The sequence below is a fragment of the Ornithodoros turicata genome, chromosome 10, assembly GCF_037126465.1.
Source record: "Ornithodoros turicata isolate Travis chromosome 10, ASM3712646v1, whole genome shotgun sequence".
Taxonomy (NCBI): Eukaryota; Metazoa; Arthropoda; class Arachnida; order Ixodida; family Argasidae; genus Ornithodoros; species Ornithodoros turicata.
The window spans coordinates 336,182-356,944 of NC_088210.1; the positions used below are offsets into that span (position 1 = coordinate 336,182).

At 50.5% G+C, this 20,763-nt stretch overlaps 3 protein-coding genes across 3 annotated transcripts; all 3 read right to left on the reverse strand.

The window, feature by feature from the left end:
- Positions 1-2,285: 2,285 nt before the first annotated feature.
- LOC135370435 (uncharacterized) lies at positions 2,286-4,663 on the reverse strand. Its single transcript, XM_064604175.1, has 2 exons — positions 3,745-4,663; positions 2,286-3,670 (listed from the first exon to the last, which is right to left on the reverse strand). The coding sequence occupies exons 1-2, from the start codon at positions 4,661-4,663 to the stop codon at positions 2,286-2,288; spliced, it is 2,304 nt and encodes a 767-aa protein (XP_064460245.1).
- An 8,733-nt stretch (positions 4,664-13,396) lies between these two features.
- Positions 13,397-15,291, reverse strand: LOC135370436 (uncharacterized). The gene is made up of 2 exons (XM_064604176.1): positions 15,212-15,291; positions 13,397-14,000 (listed from the first exon to the last, which is right to left on the reverse strand). Exons 1-2 carry the CDS (start codon positions 15,289-15,291, stop codon positions 13,397-13,399), a joined length of 684 nt encoding a protein of 227 aa, XP_064460246.1.
- A 3,239-nt stretch (positions 15,292-18,530) lies between these two features.
- Positions 18,531-19,418, reverse strand: LOC135370439 (uncharacterized). The gene has a single exon (XM_064604180.1). The coding sequence runs from the start codon at positions 19,416-19,418 to the stop codon at positions 18,531-18,533; it is 888 nt and encodes a 295-aa protein (XP_064460250.1).
- Positions 19,419-20,763: the final 1,345 nt, after the last annotated feature.

The following is a 20,763-nucleotide window of genomic DNA, read 5'->3' on the forward strand; positions in this document are numbered from 1 at the left end:
TGCGGGACCTCGCTCGGGGCCTGCATCAGAAAAACGAAAAAACGTCACCTCGGTCGCTTACGTGGGCGAAGGTTATAGCGGGTAATCTCGGGAACCCCGCCCTGGGCAGTAGTCCCTTGGGGGGATGGTTGACCGGCCCTAGGGGGACTTGAGGGAGAGCGGGCTTGCGATGCTCGATCGTGGTCCTCCTCCCACCTGCCGTTGTCCGAGATGCGCTGGCTGAAGGTTTTGAGGTCTTGTACGTGGACGGGGCCCGTTTCCTCGTTGTCGCTGCAAAGCTCGAGCCTGTAAGTGAACGGAGTTAGCTGTGCGCTTACCCGATAAGGACCGTCCCATCGATCAGCGAGAGAGGCAGCAAAGCCTTTCGCTGCATCGCTAAGGGGATGTGTTCGCCTTAGGATCAGGTCTCCAACGCGGTAAATGACCTGGCGCCGACCTTTATTGTACTGGAGAGACTGCTCCAGTCTTGCGACCTCAAGACTCTCTCGTGCCAAACGAATGGCAGTCGAAATTCTATCGCGAAGATCATTAGCATACTTCGCGTACGAACGACTAGGCTGTGCGTGCCGTGTTCGCAGCGTGTTTTCCAGGGGGAACACAATTTCCCGTCCGAAATTCAAATAAGCCGGGGTAAATCCTGTCGACCTATTTTCCGTAGTACGGGTGGCAAAGCCAAGCTCCGTAAGACGGGCGTCCCCATCTTTATGCCTTTCGGTAAAAGATACCAACATCATCTTGATGTTGCGATTAACCCGCTCAGTTATGTTCGCCTGAGGGTGATAAGGGGACGTCTTTACGTGACGTATGCTCAATGCAGAGCAACTATCGACAAACACCTTACTTGTAAAGTACGAGGCGTTATCCGTGATGAGCTGGTCCGGGAATCCAAACCGGGAAAAAACGTCCAGCATTCTGTCCCAGATCCGAGCGGACACCAACTTCCGCAGCGGGTAAAGCTCAACCCACTTCGTGAAGTGATCTGTAACAACTAACAGATACTGGTTACCACGGGGACTTCTGGGATAAGGACCCATTACGTCACATGCGACTATCTGCCAAGGTTTCTGGCTAACAATCGGTTGCAGCAAGCCGGGAGGCTGCCCTCCACGCGGCTTAGACTTCTGACATATCGGACAGCTGCGTGTATACCGCAAAACATCCTGTCTCATGCCTGGCCAAGTCGCGATACGACACAACTTAGAATAAGTCTTGCTGCCGCTACCGTGACCCGACAATGGAGAATCATGGAAGTATTTGAGGAGTGACTTACGTAGCTTCCTTGGAACTACGATCCGAAAGGGGCTATCACCAACCTCCTTCGTCCGCCTGGGGAATGTACCGGACCAGGATGGGTCCTCGCTCAGCTGATAGGAGTCGTACCTCTCCTCAGCGTCTTCCGTGCCTTGCAGGTTTGCTGTTTCCAGCCACCTTGACACACGCTGACAAAGGCCGTCGGTCCTCTGCGCTTCCAGGATGTCGTTCCTGCTTACAATATGTCCCCACGAGAGCTCCTCCTCCGTGACGGTCTGGTTAACCGCGGCCACAAGCTCCTGCGGAATAACGACGTCCTCAAGGGGCAACGGTGCTCGAGATAGCGCGTCTGCCGCCTTATTTGAGGTTCCCTTCCGGTGTTCCACCGAGAAGTCATATCGCTGCAACGTTAAACTCCAACGTGCGAGCCGTCCGGCTGGGTTTTTCAACCGCTTTAACCAGGACAGTGCCTGATGGTCAGTTTGAATAGTAAATTTCGGACCATCCAAATACATGTCGAACTTATGTAGTGCGAACATGATTGCTAGGCACTCCTTCTCCGTCACGCTGTAATTGCGTTCAGGAGGCGTCAGCGTACGGCTTGCAAATGCCACTGGCTGGAGTTCACCGTGATGCTCTTGTAACAAGACTGCACAAAGGCCGTAATCGCTCGTATCTGTTTGAAGTACAAATGGGCGATTGAGGTCCGGGAGATACAAGCGGGTAGTTTCCGCAATCGCTTTAGCGAGAGAGGTAAACGCCTGTTCCTGCGCTTGACCCCACGACCATCGTGCTCCCTTCCGCAAAAGCCAAGTTAGCGGTTGCGTTAGGTCTGCGCATCGCGGTATAAACTGTCTATAAAAGCCAATCATACCGAGGAAGCGCTGCAAGCTTTTCACATCTGTCGGGTGGGGGTACTCAAGGATAGCCTTCAGCTTGTCCTCGTTCGGCCTGACCGTGCCGGACTTCACCTTGAACCCGAGGAGATCGATGCTGTTGGTAGCCAACTGCATCTTCCGGGGATTGACAGTCAATCATGCAGCTTGCATGCGTTCTAACACCACTTTCAAATGAGAAAGGTGTTCCTGGAATGTACGTGAAAAAATTACTACGTCATCCATGTACGCCATAGCGAAATTGTATTTCGCATCGCTGAGCACCTCGTCCATCACTCGCTGAAAGCTAGCGGGAGAATTAGACAGTCCAAAGGGCAGTCGGACAAATTCAAATAATCCCCTGTGACAGGTAAATGCTGTTTTCTCAACATCATCCGGTGCTATCGGAATCTGCAGGAATCCTCTACTGCAGTCCAAAGTTGTAAACACGTGGGCGGATCCCAACGAATACATGATCGAGTCTATCGAGGGAAAAGGGTACGAATCTCTTACCGTCACCTCGTTCAGTCGGCGGTAATCCACGCACAACCTTGCGGTTCCATCCTTTTTCGGCGCAAGAACCACCGGAAAAGCCCAAGGGCTGCGAGAAGGTCTCACAGCACCGGTCTCGATCATTTCATCCAGCGCAGCATCGAGGAGCTTGCGCTTATGCACACTCAAAGGCCGAGGATTACATCGCCAGGGCCTTGCGTCGCCGATTTCTATCCGGTGCTCCAATGCATGGGTTAGACCTGGTCTCTCTGTGAACATACAGGAGAATGGCCGCAATGCTTTAGCGAGCATGCGTCGCTGGTCTGGGCTTCCTGGAAATCGTTTCAGGACATCCTCCAAAACAGCGGGTACGACCGTCGCTGTTAGGTGTTCTGCTCCGGAAAATAGCTCAACGGACGTAGATTGTCCAGCTCCGGGATCCTGGGTCTCCTCACCAGTCCGGTTCTGCTCCGTTTCCGGCGTCGTCCACTCCATGAAGGGGTAGAAGGTAGTACCGCTTGCATGCTGGTAGCCTCCGCGACGTAAGTCCAGGACGAGTCCCATCCGGATAATGAAGTCGCGTCCCAGGATCATCAGTCCCGCCAATCCGGGCAGGTAGATGAAGCGTTGTCTGACACGTTGTCCGTCGACGGTCAAAGTGAGACGTACTGCTCCTCCGGCTGGTACCACTGCATCTGATGCGGGCCGTAGGCAGGTCCTGGTCGTCCGTACGGAAATGTTCCGCTCCCGGCACCAATCGTGGATGGTGTCACCTATCAGGGATACAGCCGCTCCAGTGTCCACCAAAGCCGCAACGTCCTTACTCAGAACGCGCGCCACGATAAACGGTCCGATGCTGCATATGTCATCCTGCGCTCGACATGCGAGCGGGACCAAGGCCAATACGTTATCAGACAAGATAGCATGGTTAGAATTCGCTTGCTTCTTATCGACATTTTCAGCAGTCGACGACAGAACTGAGTCATTCCCAATTACCGCCGCCGGCGTCCCGGGTTTCCCTGCGGGGGTTGTCTGGGGGTAGTAGTGGTCTGCTGCGGGCAGTTACGACGAAAATGACCGCGTTCACCGCAACCGTAACAACGGGGTTGTGTTCCTGCGTTATTACTTGCTCTAGAGTCGCGCCTGTCCTGCCGTGGTGCATGACGTGCATCACCGACTTCGCGCTCGCGCGGCTCTGCTCGTGCCGACCTCGCTCGGTTCCTTTGCTCATATGCAAAGGGATCCAAAGAACGGTAAACTGGCCCGGCGGACGAACCGCCGTGTGTTCCAACAGTCCCACGGGGGTTTAGCTCCGCGTCTAACGACTGTCTCGGCCCGTTCCATGCGCAGCTAGGCTCCAGCGTTTGTTCCGGCCTAGGCGGCGGGCGGTACTGCAATTCCGCCAACAAATCTGCTTGGATGACATGGGCTTCTTTAGCGAGGTCATCGAGCGAAGAAAACCTTCGCCCCCGAAAATAAGGCTTAAAACGAGGGTGACATTGGCGAATAGCGCGGGCCACCTTCTCGCTTTCCGTCGCGAGCGGTTCAGCTCTGCGGTACAGCTCTTGGATTGCCCGGGTATATTCCAACAGGCTCTCCTCCGCGTGCTGCGTTCGAGTCATGAGTTCCTCGCGCATACGCATTGCATAATCCGGGGGCAAAAATTCCTCCCGAAACAGCCGCTGAAATTCGGTCATAGACGGAAATGCGGGTTGAGACCGGCGCCACACAGCAGCTGAGCTTACCAATGCAGCGGGTAGTATCCGGCGCAGGACGGCTTCGTCGGTTGCTCCCACGGCTGTCTGGTAAGCCTCCAGGTCCGCGAGAAAATCTTCGACGGACTTGGCGTCGCTGTAGCCCGAAAATGTCGGTATCGTCAGGTTCAGGCGTAGCGGGGGTTCCGAGGACGGCTGGGCGGCGGACGTGCTGCTGGGGAGCTGCTGCGACAATAAAGCGCAGAGAGCTGTCATCTGCCGAAGCAGGTCCTCCGCTACTGGCGGGTCGTCCTCGTAGACGGGCTCGAGAGGGGGCCTCTTGGGTGGCATGGCCAGCAAACGCACACTCCCGAACTACAAATACACAGCAAAAGCGACAGCGAGCGAAGGGCACGGGCGACAAATGCTACTAACAACACTACAAATACACTAGCTGTCAGTGCCCTCGGGAGTGCGGCAAGACGGGTCGGGCCCCACGTGTGGGCGCCAATTTGTGGGATCCCCTTCCCTAAACCCCACCGGGGTTTCCCTGCCGTTCCGTCTTACAGCTTCCCGAGAACACGGACACAACCAAGAAATGCAGCAATCCAACTTTTATTCCTTACATGCTTATCAGCAGTTCAGCTCCAGTCTGCGGCGTACACACCTCTGTCCTTTTCCCGCGCTCGCTTGTTTTTAAGCAGTTCCGGGGAGAGGCGGTCACGGCTCTCGCCCTTCCCTGCTGTACAGATACGTCGCCCCCTTCTGGCGTCCACAGCTTCTGCCTGCAAGAAACATATCTACGCAAAGAAAACTTGAACCCTTTCCGACGCCATAATGTGTTCAGGAAGGACCGCACAGACAGCACACGTGCATCTGGTGGTGTGGCTGTAGTCCTTCCGCAGTGCATACCTACAAAACACTTTCCACTCGTTACAGACTTGGAGGCAGTAGCAGTCGAGGTGTGCCTCGACAGGAATCTCACGATATGTTCGCTCTACCTGCCCCCATCAGTGGTAATAGAGCAAAGAGATTTCGAAGACCTATGCAATCAACTCCCACAGCCGTTTATGATTTTAGGCGACCTGAATGACCACAATCCTTTGTGGGGAAGTGCAAAAGTAGATGCACGGGGGAAAATGTTGGAAAGAGTGCTCCTTTCGGGGTCACTCTGTCTTCTGAATACTGGGTTGCCTACCTATGTGAACTCTGCAACACAAAATTTTTCCTCCATCGACATTTCACTATGCAGCCCATCCATTTTCCAGTTTCTTGCCTGGACAGTTGAACAGAATCCTCGGGGGAGTGATCACTTCCCTATAGCCTTACATTTCCGAGGCCCTACAAACAGTCTCATGACACGACCACCACGGTGGAAACTGTCGCAGGCAGACTGGAATGTGTTCAGAGAAGAAGCGAATTTGGCCTCTTCGTCTTTCGAGATAATGTCGATCGAGGAAGCAAATAATCTTGTCGCCCAAATAATTATAGGCGCTGCTGAACGAGCCATTCCACAAACATCTGGATGTCTTCCCAAACACCCCAAACCTTGGTGGACTCATGAATGCAAGAAAACACGCAAGGAACAAAACCGTGCATGGGGCATCTTTCGTCGATACCCAACGCCAGCAAACCTCCTTTCATTTAAGAAGGCACGTGCAAAGGCCAAAATGGACCAGAAAGCAGGCAAAGCGATCCTCCTGGTGTAGCTTTGTTTCCTCTTTGACACAAATAACTCCATCTAAAATAGTTTGGGATAGGCTTCGAAAGATTAAAGGAGACTACATTGGCTTTTCGGTTCCTTTGCTTGAGGTCAATGGTATTCCATGTAGCAACTTGGGTGAGCAGGCTGACGTGCTTGGTCAACATTTTCATGATGTATCAAGTAGTTCTCAGTACAGCAAGCACTTTCTGCTCGTGAAGCAACAATCCGAAAGACACGTGTTTCCAGTCAAAGGTGGGGAGAGGCATTCGTATAACCAGCCTCTTAGAATGGTGGAACTCCTGCGAGCACTGTCTTCAGTAAAAATCAGTGCTCCGGGATCAGACCGTATCACATATTCCATGCTTATGCACCTGTCAGAGGGGTCAAAATAAGGTCTGCCTAAACTCTTCAATAAGGTCTGGGACAAGGGGCAGATGCCATCATCATGGAAGATGGCTACAGTTATCCCATTGCTGACACAAGGGAAAGATCCCTCAAGTCCATCCGACTACAGACCTGTAGCCCTCACAAGTTGCCTAGGGAAAACGTTCGAGCGAATTGTCAACCATCGTCTGGTACACTACCTCGAACAAAATGGGTTATTAGACAAATACCAGTGTGGGTTCAGAGCGGGGTGTTCCACTGTTGACCATCTTGTTCGCTTGGAAACATCCATCAGAGAAGCCTTTGTGAGAAGGCAGCACTGCATGTCAGTGTTCTTCGATCTGCGAAGGGCTTACGATACCACTTGACGGTATGGTATCCTTCGTGATTTGTACTCTGGTGGAATACGTGGTAAATTGCTGCAATGTATCACGGACTTCCTTCGGGGACGCATATTCAGAGTGAAACTTGGCACAACACTGTCACGCCCATTTGTACAAGAAAATGGCGTCCCGCAGGGATCTGTGCTCAGTGTCACCCTGTTTATTCTTAAAATGAATTCCATTGCAAATGTCATTCCCCCTTCGGTTACGTACTCTATAGGTGGATGATGTTCAAATTTCATGCTCTTCTGCTAGCATATCGAGATGTGAAAGACAACTTCAAATCACCATCAATAATCTTGTAAAGTGGGCAAGTGAGAACGGCTTCAAGTTCTCAGCTGAACAAACTGTCTGTGTCCCATTTTCGAGAGTCAGAGGGGGTTTCCCCGATCCCTCGCTTACAATGAACCGCCAAGAACTTGTTGTGAAGAGCGAACACAAATTCCTTGGTGTCATCTTTGACAAAAAACTTACATTTGTTCCCCACATCAAGGACTTGCAAACTAGATGTGTGAGGGCGTTGAACCTTCTTAAGATTATCGCCCACAGATCCTGGGGTGCAGACCGTGAAACGCTGCACCGCATCTACAACTGTGTTGTCAGGGCTAAACTCGACTATGGGTGCATAGTGTACGGGTCAGCCCGACAGTCTGCTCTTAAATGCATAGATCCTGTCCACCACCACGCTTTGCGATTAATCCTGGGAGCATTCCGAACATCGCCTGTGCAAAGTCTCTATGTGCAATGCAATGAGTGGTCTCTCGAAAGACGACGGGCCTACCTTGGAATCCTCTATGCACAAAAAATTTCCAGCTACACAGAACATGCCGCACTCTCATGTGTTACGGAGACTCGTTTTGAGCAAATGTTCTTGAACAAGCCAAGAGTAATTCGTCCATTTACCTTGCGAACACGGTAGAATGCGGAATTGTACAGTTTTACGCTCGATTATTCCTCACTTCGACGAGCAGGCCGACAGCGCCGCAGAAGCAGCACTCTCGTATCGGAAACGGACCCGTATTGTTCTGCTGAGAGGAGACCGCCGTTCAATTCTGCGCCGCCTAGTGACACCCCTGGCTTCCCGCCAACGGACAACCGACATTCTTCCCCCCTCTATGTTGAACAGAGTTGATCCCACGCTCGCTTTCCGCATGCCACGAAACACCTCTCGTCAAGATGCTGCATTAATCCACCGAATGCGCCTCGATGTGGCCTTTACAGCTCAGTGGTGTTACCGCTTGAGTTACCGCTTAAGTTGCCTCTCCCACCTGCTGCCACTGTGGTGCTCTTGAGGATCTGGAGCATATTCTTCTTCATTGCCCTCACTACGAACCTTCCCGAACCACACTCTCCGAGTCTCTTCGTCAGCTGGACTCTCGCCCTTTCTCCCTATCGAAATTGCTTGGTGCCTGGCCCAATCCAGCCCAGCAACGCTCTGCGCTCAAAGCTCTTCTGACATTTCTGGACACCATCGGACTTCGATCGTTATTGTGAAGGGGCTCGTAATTTTATTCCCCCCATTCCATCCAGCAATGGGGTAGAGTATCGCCTGTGGCGATGAAACTCCCCTCGCCAAGGTCGAAAATAAAGTTGTTGTTTATTCCTCACTTTCAAAATGTAATGAAAGAATACCTCCTTGGCAGCTAGTTATACCGTCAAACTTTTCCTTAACAAGGTACAACAAGAGAAACACAAACACTGTAGTTTTGAAGCAGGAGTTTGAGACTTTGAGGGAAAGTTTCGGCGACCATACTGCCTTCTATACAGATTGATCAAAGAGTGGAGCTGGTGTATCGTGCGCTATGGTAACGGAGAACGTCACAAGGGCTAGCCGCTTACATCATAAATTTTCAATTTTCAGCGCTGAAATCATTGGCCTGATGCTAGCACTGCGCTTCATCCTTGAAAATGGAATTAAATCATCCGTAGTCTACACAGATTCGCTCAGTGCTCTGCATGCTATTTGTGGACTGCAACGAACAAAAAACACTCTTGTCCAGCAAGTGCGATATCTTGCCAACACAGTTCTCAACAGGGGTTATTGCCTAACCCTTTGTTGGGTGCCCAGCCATGTAGGCATACAGGGGAATGAAAAAGCTGACCTGGCTGCTGCTGAGGCCGCGCCCTCGGGTGAAATCACCCCTATTGGCTTTCCTCATCAGGATTTGAGACCCCTGCAGAGGAGGGCGATCAATAATAAGTGGCAGGGATTTTGGACCACACAAAAGGATAACAAGTTGCACATGATAAAACCCTATGTGAGAAGTCCCGGGCCAAGTCCATCAAACCGTTTACAAGATACATTAGCCTCCCGACTGAGAATTGGACACACGTACTTGACACATGGCTTCTTACTTCGACGTGAGGACCCTCCTATATGTGTGCATTGTGGGGTCCAGCTGACCATTTTACACATTCTCTGTACATGCCCTTCTTTTGAGGAGCAACGCAAGAAATACTTTCAACAATTTTATAAGTATTGCCTGCCATTCCACCCGACCCTGTTAATCGGCGACGAACCAGTTGTGCCATTCCAAAAAGTCTTGCAATTTTTAGAAGACATTAATATTCTCAATAGACTTTGGGGTTTTAACTTGTTCATTTTAGACTACCACAGCTCGTTTTATTTATAAACCTAGTTTTTGTTTAATTACATCAGTATATTTTTAACTCGGTTTTATGTACTCATCAGCATTTGGCGCATTATGGCCATAGTTGTCGATGCGCCATAAAAATCCTAATCATCATCATCATCAACTGCTTGACTTTGATGTCAGTATTGCACTTAAATTTTGTCTTCTTCGCGAGCCGCTGCAGAAGGTCCTTCAATTTTCCATTCATGCATGCCTTGTGAACGTTGTCATTGAAGACTACTTTTTGCATCAGCAGCAAGTGCACGCACGATGAATTGGTATGGGTTCCCCTTGGGTGCCACGATATAACCATTTCTCAGGTTCCGTGACTGAAACGGCAGGTCCAAGTGGCAATTGCCCATCTGGGTTGAATGTCTGAGGATGGAAAGAAGTACACAGTGTAATGCAACTTGCTTTAGAGCTCACATGTAATACTCAAAACGCACTGTCGCACGCGATCTGGATTGACCCACAATCCTGGTTGACGCAATCCCGCTGGATGCGCTACACCGTCCGCACTTGGCGTTTCTGATCCAGGTTAAAGTCACGGTACAGTGACCCTACACGCTAAGAAAAAAGGTGGAGTCGCGAGGCGTCACATGCCCGCTTGACGCCACATCGCTGTTTCTCTGGCAATGACTCCCCCTTCCTTCTCGCTCTCCTTCGAGCGGAATCTGCTGCGTGCGAGAAGGGGAGGAAGGTGGACCCGTGGAGCCGCAGGCAGCGTCCTCAAAACGTGAGACTGCGTGAAACGGCTGCTCGCGTGCAGTAAAACGCATAGGTGTAAAGCTACCTCTGCGAATGTGCCATGTACAAACGATGATTGTGCACCGCTTAGACAATTAAAAAGTTAAGCGAAAATTCAAAACATACACATACACGCATAATGCGCCTCCAAACTCATATTCCAGGATCCGAGATTTGCCGCTCCACATTTTCGGTTCGTCAACGGATTTGAAACAAGCTACACGCAGAAGCAAGCGAGGGTGCTTGCACATGGTCTTTTTAGTATTGTAGCTTTACGTTCATCATTTTCGCGGGACGTTTGCGTGAGGATAGCACGAGTGTCACTCTGTTTGTGAAATACAAGTCGTCGACGAAGCAAAATCACCGCGCAGACGTCGTGAAGGAGACATTACGGGTTACGGGGCTCAAGCTTTCGCGTAACGGACAAACTGCTGATACAGGTAAATGGATATCTAATTTCGTTGTATTGCATGCGTTTTTTGCGCTTCTTTGCACAATGAATATAGGTACAGTTGTGCTGTTTGAGGAACAGTGTCTCTTAAGGGTATATGCTTTGTGATACCTTGTGTGATGATTTGTGTATGCTTTGAAGATACCTGAAAACGAGCTGTGTGGCCTTCGCCACCCGCACAAAAGTGCACATACACGTCGATTGTACAAATGCATAGTACACAGGATTGTACACAGGCTTAGACCATCTTGAAACAATGTCGCGTCTGCCTGCATGTTGCTGTTTCATTCAGCATACAAATCAGCTGTTTTTTCTTCCCGTTTTTCGAATGTGCGTGTCTCCCTTTCCATTATTCAGGTGAAAGACAGAGTGGATGGGGAATTTGCGAAGTTCAACGCAGGACGGAATTTTCACATCATGTATGATGTTTATATAATACAGTTGCTAGAACAGCAAAATGTTAATGTGAAGATTGAGTGATTCGTCACGTTCACAGGTTGGGCGTTATGTGCTACTACAAGTTCGCACAGAGTATCTCAATGTATAGAATATCACCAGGTAAAATATAGACATAGAAGAGAGAGATAGAATATCCTTCCGATATTGAATACCTGTCGACAAAATGCAGGCAAGCTTCATTTTCGAATTCACAGGATGTGTTTACTTCACTCTGGTGTATTTGATGGAAGTGTACTTGACAGTGCTACTTGACTGGCGCCTACATCCCTGCAGCTCCCGTACATCTCCACCCATATCCCTGCAGCCCCTTTTCCTGTGATCGTTGAATCCCCTACTGTTCCCACAGTCAGCATTTTATGCTTGTATTATTGTATTTGTCCTTGGCATTTCTCCTCATGACGGTGGATATAGCTATGCTATGATTTTGTGCACGTTTTGTTCTTAAGGGAAGCTTTTCTTTTTGCTTGTGTGAAGCATGCATGTCTGCTCAGTACACGGCTTCATGTGAGCTGTACTTCAGAATACCGCATCAGGTGAGACTGTGTATTATATCTTCATGCATTAAGCATCTGTCTTTTTTACAGCCCCTTGCCTTTGGAATGGAAGCACAGCAAGCGTGTGCCAACACCTATATATGGGAGGAGGGCGCTGGACCCATGGTTTGGTTCCTGTTGACCTTTGCACCTTCTTTGCAGAAGTTAGATACATATGTAATCCTCACCTCACCACCTTTCTACTCAGGCTGTTCAGATAATTCTTCGGTAAACCAGAGCCGCGCGAATACCTGCTTCTACCCAGTGGCACACCTTCTGCTGTGGTTATTTATGATGTTGTCTGCTGGTCAGAAAACAGTGGCTCTACGTTGATGGTATGGCACTGCACAATCTCAATTTATTGAATGATACAGGTGTGTCACATATTTAGTCGCCATTGTAATTTCCCCATCGCATTAGGTGCCCTTGTGAGTGCTATGGTCTGCTTCTTGCCACCACTGCTGAGAAGACAGATGGAGTCACGAAGGAGCCGGTAAGCAGTTCTTTGTGCTGTAGGTCTATTTTACTGAGAAGGGCAGGTGGGTCTCCAAGATATGTGAAATATTTATACACACATTTGAGCCATCGTGCAACCTGTGTCATAATGAACATACAAAGCTAATGCGTCAACATGCATACACTAGGTTAATATAGGGGTTTTTTACTGAACGATATATTTATTTTCAGATAAAGACAATTATTTATTTTAGGTAGATTCTATCACTGCCCCTAGGTTACTGGCACTGGACCCTACAACTGGAGCTGTATGATATCGGAGTTAGTCAATTAGCTAGATGTTTGAATTAACCATTTTAGGAGTAGGTAAAATTTGGCTAGAGTTGGAGCGCCCAATTAGGCTCACTGCACTTAATATGCACCTTCGGAGGTAACGCTAGTAGTTTGTTTGTGCTACAGTACACATTTATGTTTTAATATGTAGTGCATATACAGGGTGTTTCATGTAAAGTGATAAAAAAATGGAACTGGTGATGTAGGCGCTGGAGCACTGCGGGACTTTCGGTAATTACCAGTTCTGGAAACATTTGCCACCACCGAGGAAGGCTTTGGACAATTTTTAATTGCACGAAATTTATTTTTAGTCAATCGAACTTCGAAAATTGCCAGGCAAACCTCACTTTCTTTTTACAGCAATACGAAGCCCTACACGTATAGCGCCCAAGAGGCGCAACGAAAATTATGCGAAAATAACTCAAGAAGATGGCGTTGTGTGTAGAGCACACATTGTACTTTTTCAACAGTAAGCCAGCTTTGGCATTTCCTTTGACTATTTCATTTATATTTGGTATTGTGACTGCAACATACGGCAGAAAATGACTAATGGGAAATTATCTATATTCTATTATGTACTGTACTTCACCTGGAATTTTCGAATTTTGACACCGCTCTGGTCGAACACTGGTCTATTTTTTGTCATTACAGGTAACCTACTTCAACCGATTCCTTGTACATGACACTGGCTACACCTAATAGGCTTCCGGTTCGAAGGCCACATGTGCGTCCTGTATCGTGATAGACTGCACAGACAGCGTGTCAGCACTAGCAAGAGCGCTGCTCTTATCTTTATTCGGCTCTTTTAAGCACAAGTGGGCGGGGCTGCACCAAGGTTATCAGGCGAACCCGATACATCTCCCCTTTTTTTTTCACCGGCAACATGTAAACAGTATTAAGAGCAGTCACGAGTCAAACAGTATCAAAATGCAAACTCAAATTACATAGTCAACAATAAAACATTACTCTCTACAAGGAGAAAAAAATTAAGCGGCACACTTTAGTTATACATTAGTCGATCTGGCGGCCTTCGCTGCCTCGATGATCTTCTCAATTGAGGCTCCTGCACTGGTGGTACCTGGCTGTTGTCCTCGGCTGGGCCTTTTGATGTGGGACCTGGCTCTGCTTGAGGTGTTGCTGCTTCCGTGGTCTTGTTTGCGGTGCTGTAGTCTGGAGCTACCGTAGGAAGGGTGAATACCTCCGGAGTTCGAAGGAGGTGCTGGCGATTCTGTCGTACCTCTCTCCCGTCTTCGGTGAGAACCCGGTAGGACCTTGGCGCCAACTGGTCCTGTACTCTTGCTTTAACGTCCCAGGAACCAGACCGCTGCAACCGCACAGTGTCCGCCAGCGAGAGTGGAGGCAACAGACTGTCCCTGTGGATGTTCTGCTTACGCTTCCACACGTGCACTGCATCGTCAGAGGTAAAGTCCGGAAGGCGTGATCGGATCCTACGTCCCATCAAAATTTCACTCGGGGAGCGTCCATCTTCTAAGGGAGAAGGCCTATAGTTCAAGAGCCCTAAGAAGAAGCTTTCATTAGCACCGACAGCCTTCTTTAGGATTCTCTTCACTATCTGTACGCCCTTCTCTGCTGGACCATTCGACCTAGGAAACATGGGACTAGAAGTAATATGAAAAAGTCAAAGTCTCTCGCGAAACGCCTAAATTCACGGCAAGAAAATTGCGGTCCGTTGTCTGAATACACTTCTACTGGTATGCCATGTCGGGCAAAATTAGCACTGAGAGCATTGATCACAGCACGCGCACTGATATCACATAATTGTTCCACCTCTGGGTAGTTGGAACACGCGTCGACACAACCAGATAGCCCTTCCCCGCATAGTGGCAAAGATCTACACCAACACGATACCACCTTTGACTTGGCGTTGTTCGCATACATAATGGTTCCTCTGGATGTCGATATGCGGTGGTGGTGGTGATGGTGAAAGGGCTTGCCGTTGTCGGCTTCACGTATGTGGGCAACGTCACGACTGACGCCCCTGGGGGAATGTGCGTCCTGGGCCAATGTCGATATGCAAAACGTCTACACACTTCGCACTTGCTAATCATATCTTTCACTTCACTCTACATGCCTGGCCAGAACATTAGAGCGCGAGCGTTCGCTAAAGGCTTGTTGATTCCGAGGTGACCGTCATGTAGGCGCAAGAGCATGTCCTTGCCAAGTGCTTTCGGGATTATAACTCGGGATCCCCTCAGGAGAATCCCGTTTACAACAGAAAGTTCAAATTCATATAGCCTGTAGGGGCCTGTCACCTCTCCGTTACTTGTCAGAGTCTGCTTGAGTTCAGATAAAGCACAATCTTTTGCTGTTTCCTCTGCTAAACGGCGGTATGTGTCCTTGCTCACCAAGGCCGATAACATAGATACTGCGTGAACTTCTACGTCATCTTCGTTACAAATAGAAGATTCGTTCTCCTGCGGTGCCCTGGACAATGTGTCTGCAAGAACCAACTCTTTTCCCGGAACATGCTTCAGCTCATAGTCGTATCTCATGAGTCGAATAAAAAAAAACGTTGTAATCTTAGTGGAATGCCTCCTATGTTTTTCTTTGCGATGGCCAATAATGGCTTATGGTCGGTTTCAATAATTATCTTTCGGCCGTAAATGAAATCGTGGAACCTCTCACAGCCATAGACGGTTCCCAAAGATTCCTTTTCGATTTGGGAATATCGAGTCTCCGGATCAGTAAAACCCGTGAAGCGTACGCCACCGGGCGCCATTCTTTACCGTGTTTCTGGAGTAGTGCTGCTCCCAGACCATACTGCGACGCATCTGTGCAGAGCTTTGCTTCCTACCTTGGGTCATAAAACGCCAGGACCGGTGCTGCTGCCAAGGTTTCCTTGAGACAATGCCACTCCTTGTCATGAATGGGCATCCACTCGAACGCACCTTCACCCTTGAGAATGTGGCAAAGGTGCCACGGAAGAAAGAGCCGACAACCAGCTAGTTCTGTGTCAGAACTGAAAGTGATTTATTCCAGGCGCTCGCGCTCGGGTCTGCTGAGAGCTCGTCGTCGCTCGCTCCAGCGAGCTGGGCGCTCGTCGTCTTTAGGCGGCGAAGACGCTACAGGCCTCCCCCCCTAGACTGGTAGGTAACCAGAGGAGAATGCCAGGAGACTTTTCTTGAGGACGGTAGTGATCGGGGAAGCGGGCAAGCGGGCGACGTCGGGAGGTGGACGGGAGAGAGTAGTGCGTCGAAGTAGGCGGGCTTGACTCTGTCTTTTGTGAGTACCTCCGGGCGGCCATTCATGTCGACTGTCACAGTCTTCTCATCTTGCGCCAATAAGCGGTGGGGACCAGTGTACGCTGGGGTGAGTGGCGGCTTAACGTGGCCGCGCGAACGAAGACGTGAGAAGAGGTCTTGAGGTCCGGGTGGACAAAGATCTTCCTATTAGTGGGCTGGCGTGGGGGCTGAAGATTCCGGAAATGGTCGCGAAGCTGTGCGGCAAAGTCATGAGCACTGGGAGGCGCGGGGGAGGGGGAGCTGAGGAAGTCGCCGGGAAGCCTCAGCGGGCAACCAAATACCAAGTCCGAGGGGCTACACTGGAGGTCCTGCTTGAGGGAAGAGCGAATACCTAAGAGCACCCAGGGCAGGTGATCGACCCAATTCGCCGAGTCGCTTCTCGCGCAGATGGCGGCTTTCAGCTGCCTGTGCAGATGTTCGACCATGCCGTTCGCTGAAGGGTGGTAGGCCGTGGTCTTCGAATGCTTCGCGCCTATGGCAGAGAGGAGGGCTCCGAAGCTACGGGAGGTAAATTGGCGACCTCTATCTGTGGTGACGATGCCAGGGCAGCCGAAGCGCGCGACCCAACCGAAGAGGAATGCACGACCAACAGTGTCGGCCGTGGCGTCGGGGATCGGTAGCACTTCCGCCCAACGGGTAAACCTATCAACACAGGTGAAGAGGTATCGATTACTCTGCGAGATGGGAAGCGGCCCAACCAAATCCAGATGCACATGGTGGAACCGAGCTTCGGGAGTGGGGAAGGCGCCAGTCGGTGTCCGGGTATGACGGTGAACTTTTGTCCGCTAACATGCCATGCAAGACCGCGTCCAGGCCCGAACGTCCTTTTTAATGCTAGGCTAGACATAGCGTGATACAATGGCCTTGTGGGTTGCACGCACGCCGGGTTGTGCCAGATTATGGTGCTGGGTAAAGATCCGGCGGCGCAAGGGTTCGGGGACGAAGGGGCGGGGGCAAGGCGTAGAAATGTCGCAGAAGAGAGGCTTTGTAAAGCCTGGGAGGGTCAGGGGACGCAGCGCCAAAGAGGAAGTGCCGGAGAGGTTGTCGTTCAGCTCAGGATCTTGAGCTTGGGCATCGCAGAGCTCCCCAATGTTCACCGGGGAGGGCAGGAAAGGAATAGCGTTGATGCGGGAAAGGGCGTCGGCGGCCGAAATCTCTATTCCGGGGATGTAGCGGATGTCGGTGCAGAATTCGGATATGAAGGCAAGTTGGCGGGTTTCGCGTTCGCAGTTGCTGGAACGGTTGGCGGTGTACGCGAATGTCAAAGGCTTGTGGTCCGTCAGAATATGGAACTCACGGCCTTCCAGAAAGAAATGGAAGTGTTTGACTGCGGCGTAGACTGCGAGAAGTTCGCGGCCAAACGTACTGTAACGAACTTCCGCAGGTTGAAGGCGACGGGAAAAGAATCCGAGCGGTTGCCACTTGTCGTCAACCAACTGCTGCAGGACGGCGCCAATAGCTGTGGTAGAGGCGTCAGCCATCAAGCGAGTGGGTGCTGACGGGGAGGGATGCACAAGAAGGGTGGCGTTCGCCAAGGACTCCTTAGCAGCGCAGAAGGCCCTCTCAGCTTCTTCCGACCACGCCAGCAGAGCCGATGCCGACTTGCAAGCCCTAAGGAGGTCGGTGAGAAGCTGGATGATGTGGGCGCAGTTGTGGATGAACCGACGGTGAAAATTCAGCAAACCCAAGAATCGTCGGAGCTGACGGGTTGTTTGCGGCCGAGGGAAGTCACGGATAGCTTGGACTTTGGTCTCAAGAGGCCGAATACCATGTTGGTCGATGTGATGGCCGAGGAATTTAGCTTCCGGCTGCCCAAAGCGGTATTTCTTCACGTTTATGACAAGGCCATGATCTAGCAGGCGTGTGAAAACTTGCTGAAGGTGCGCAATGTGCTCTTCCTGCGAGGCGCTTGCAATGAGAAGATCGTCTAAGTAGGCGTAAACGGATGGTAAACCGCGCAAGACGTCGTTGATAAAGCGCTGGAAGCTCTGCGCGGCGTTGCGTAAGCCAAAGGGCATCTTGACGAACTCGAAGAGCCCAAAGGGCGTGATGACAGCTGTCTTCGGGATGTCGGGAGGGTGCACCGGTATCTGATGGTATGCCTTAACGAGATCGAGAGTCGTGAAAACAGTGCATCCAGCAAGGTCAGCGGTGAAGTCATGTATATGGGGCAGAGGGTACTTGTCGGGAACGGTCTTGGTGTTAAGAGCCCGATAATCGCCGCACGGCCTCCAGTCACCGGGGTCGGTCTTGGGAACCATATGCAACGGCGACGCCCAGCTACTGGAGGACGGGCGGATTATGCAAAGTTCGAGCATGTGCTCAAATTCCCGTTTGGCAATGGTGAGGCGGTAGCCATGCAGCCGACGGTAACGGGAAGACACCGGGGGACCAGTTGTGACGATGTGATGTGTGACGCCGTGTTTGACGGGAGCGTTGAGGTTGCAGGGCTTGGTGATGTCAGGAAAGTCGTCTAGGATAACGTCATACGGTGAAGTGGGACGCAGGGCACGGATGCCAAGCGGGGAGTGGGAGGAGGACGGCGCCGGTGGCGGACGTCCACAGACAGACTAAAGAAGGCCAAGAACTCAGCACCAAGAATAGGCTGCGAAACATCAGCGAGGACGAAAACCCAACGAAATGTTCTTCTTAAGCCCAGGTCAAGCGTGAGGGAACGTAGTCCGTAAGTTTTGATAGTGGTCCCATTGGCGGCTTGAAGGTTAGAGCCAGAGTGAGCACGGCGACGGTCAGCAGCAGAAGCCGGGATAACACTGATCTCTGCGCCAGTGTCGACAAGGAGGCGGTATCCCGCAATGCGATCGCGAATGATGAAGAGACGTCTGGAAACAGGGCCAGGACCACTTGCCGTCATCAGGGGTCGGCCCGTTGGTTTTCCTGCCCCGCACAGGGCGGGATACAGTGCTGGGCACGATGGCGAAAGCGGTTGTGGTACCAGCAGAGACGAGCCCCCGTCTGCGTGGCATCGGGAGGTGTTGGGGCAGCGGATGAAGGGGTGCGTCGCAATGAGGATCTCGAAGCAGAACGGCGACGAAGCCTTGGGCGCTGGGAAGTAGTAAGGGACTGCAAGGCGTCCGTAAGTTGCTCCAATCGTTGTTCGAGCCGATCTAACCGCGAGGCTTGGGACGTGGTAGCCGCAGCAAGGGTAGGCAGCTGTTGCTGAGGTGCGGAGTAGTCGGCAATTCGGTCTGCCAACGAAGCCAGCCTGTCCAACGTTAGGTCCTCAGAGCCAGCCAAAACCATTCGCATTGCCTGGGGAAGCCTCTGAAGAAACAGCTCACGCAAAAGGGGCTGTTGCGCTTCAGTTGAAGAGTCTCCGAGAAGTTGTCTCATCCGGTGCAACATTTGCGAAGGCTTCCTGTCGCCCAAGTCTTCCTCGTTAAGTAGCTGTTGGAGTCGCGCGCGTTCATACACCTCCATTCGCTTCAAGATGGCGGCCTTCAGAACGTCATAGGCGCGTTCAACAGGAACCGTAGCGAGCACGTCATCCAACTCCGCCGCGATTTCTGGAGGGAGGCCAGCAAGGATGTGGAAATATTTTGACTGCTGCGATTGGATGTGCCGCAGATGAAATTGGGCCTCCACTTGCCGGAACCAGGAACGAGGGTTTTGTCGCCAAAAGGGAGGTAGGCGGAGGGGCGTAGCAGCCGTCGAGATCGCAGGATCGTCTGCGCGCAAGGGACGGTCCCCAGCCGATGGGTCAGTCATGGGAGACGGGACTGCCCCAGTGGGTGGATCCATTAGCTCAGAGGCGCGTAGGTCCAAACGCGGGTCACCAGAAATGTGGCAAAGGTGCCACGGAAGAAAGAGCTGACAACCAGCTAGTTCTGTGTCAGAACTGAAAGTGATTTATTCCAGGCGCTCGCGCTCGGGTCAGCTGAGCGCTCGTCGTCGCTCGCTCCAGCGAGCTGGGCGTTCGTCGTCTTTAGGCGGTGAAGATGCTACACATTCAGCACATTTGTCAAAACCTTTCGAAAGCCTGCTCCCTGCTCTTACTTGCTATAGAACTGTTTCCAATTAGTGTACTACGCGCTATTTATTTCACGCTAGGTCATTCATATCTCGCTTACTGTTCAGAATCATGGGGCCATAGTGTACAGCCCTATGATGAACCTATTCTTAGGTTACAGAAAAGATGTATATGAATCATGGCATGTAAGAACTTCTACAGCCCCTCATTGACCTTACTTTTAAACCAAATAGTTCTAGATTTGATTACGTCGTTAAACAATGTACAGTTCTACTCACGCATAGTATTGTTAATTGTAATTTTCCATTTTCAGTTCACTTGTTACATCCCAAACTGAGATTGACCAGGGAGAAGGATTTAGACAACTCCAATCTTAGGAAGATCAGTAATGTATATGGTCATAGGTCTGCAGCATTTCAAGGAGAAGATATGGGATTCTGTAGACACAAATAGAGTGCATAATATTAAACCTGCCCTCACTAGGCTCTGTGTTTTGAGTGGCTCCATTAGATTTGTCGAAATCAGGTAACGCACAAGAGTGTATAAGTGTTCTAGTGCCATTGTTGTTTTCTAGTTGTTTCATTGTTCTGGAGTTCTTCTCTTCACGTTGTTGCAAGCAGATTTGCACCAGGATTTTTTTTGGGGGGAGGTCTTGCCTCGGATAGCTTGCTGCTACACTGTCAAGGCCAATTGAAGCTTTATGTAACAATGGAAATTGAGGGGGTGCACAGGACATTCGGCCAACCCTTTCTAGATCCTAGAGACTGTTTATGTAAATTATAGTATCAGTCCCATTACCAGCATATTGGTATAGGTCTGCAGGTGTTTGTTAATTATACATGTTCTTTATTATTCGTAAACCTTGGGTAACAAAGGAACTGAGACAAATGTTAAATATTAGAAATAAGCTTTATAGAATGTCCATAAAAATTATTTTAAAAAAATACCGAAACAATGTAAACTCGAAGTTACGTAGCGCAAAAAAAGCTGTATTACAATTCAGTTTTCGAGAATGTTTCAGCTAAGCCAAATATTGCATGGAAGAGTCATAAATCAATTTACAGTCGGGAAAACAGCCCTGTCGAGGAGTTGGCCGTAGGCGGAACGGTTCTAACT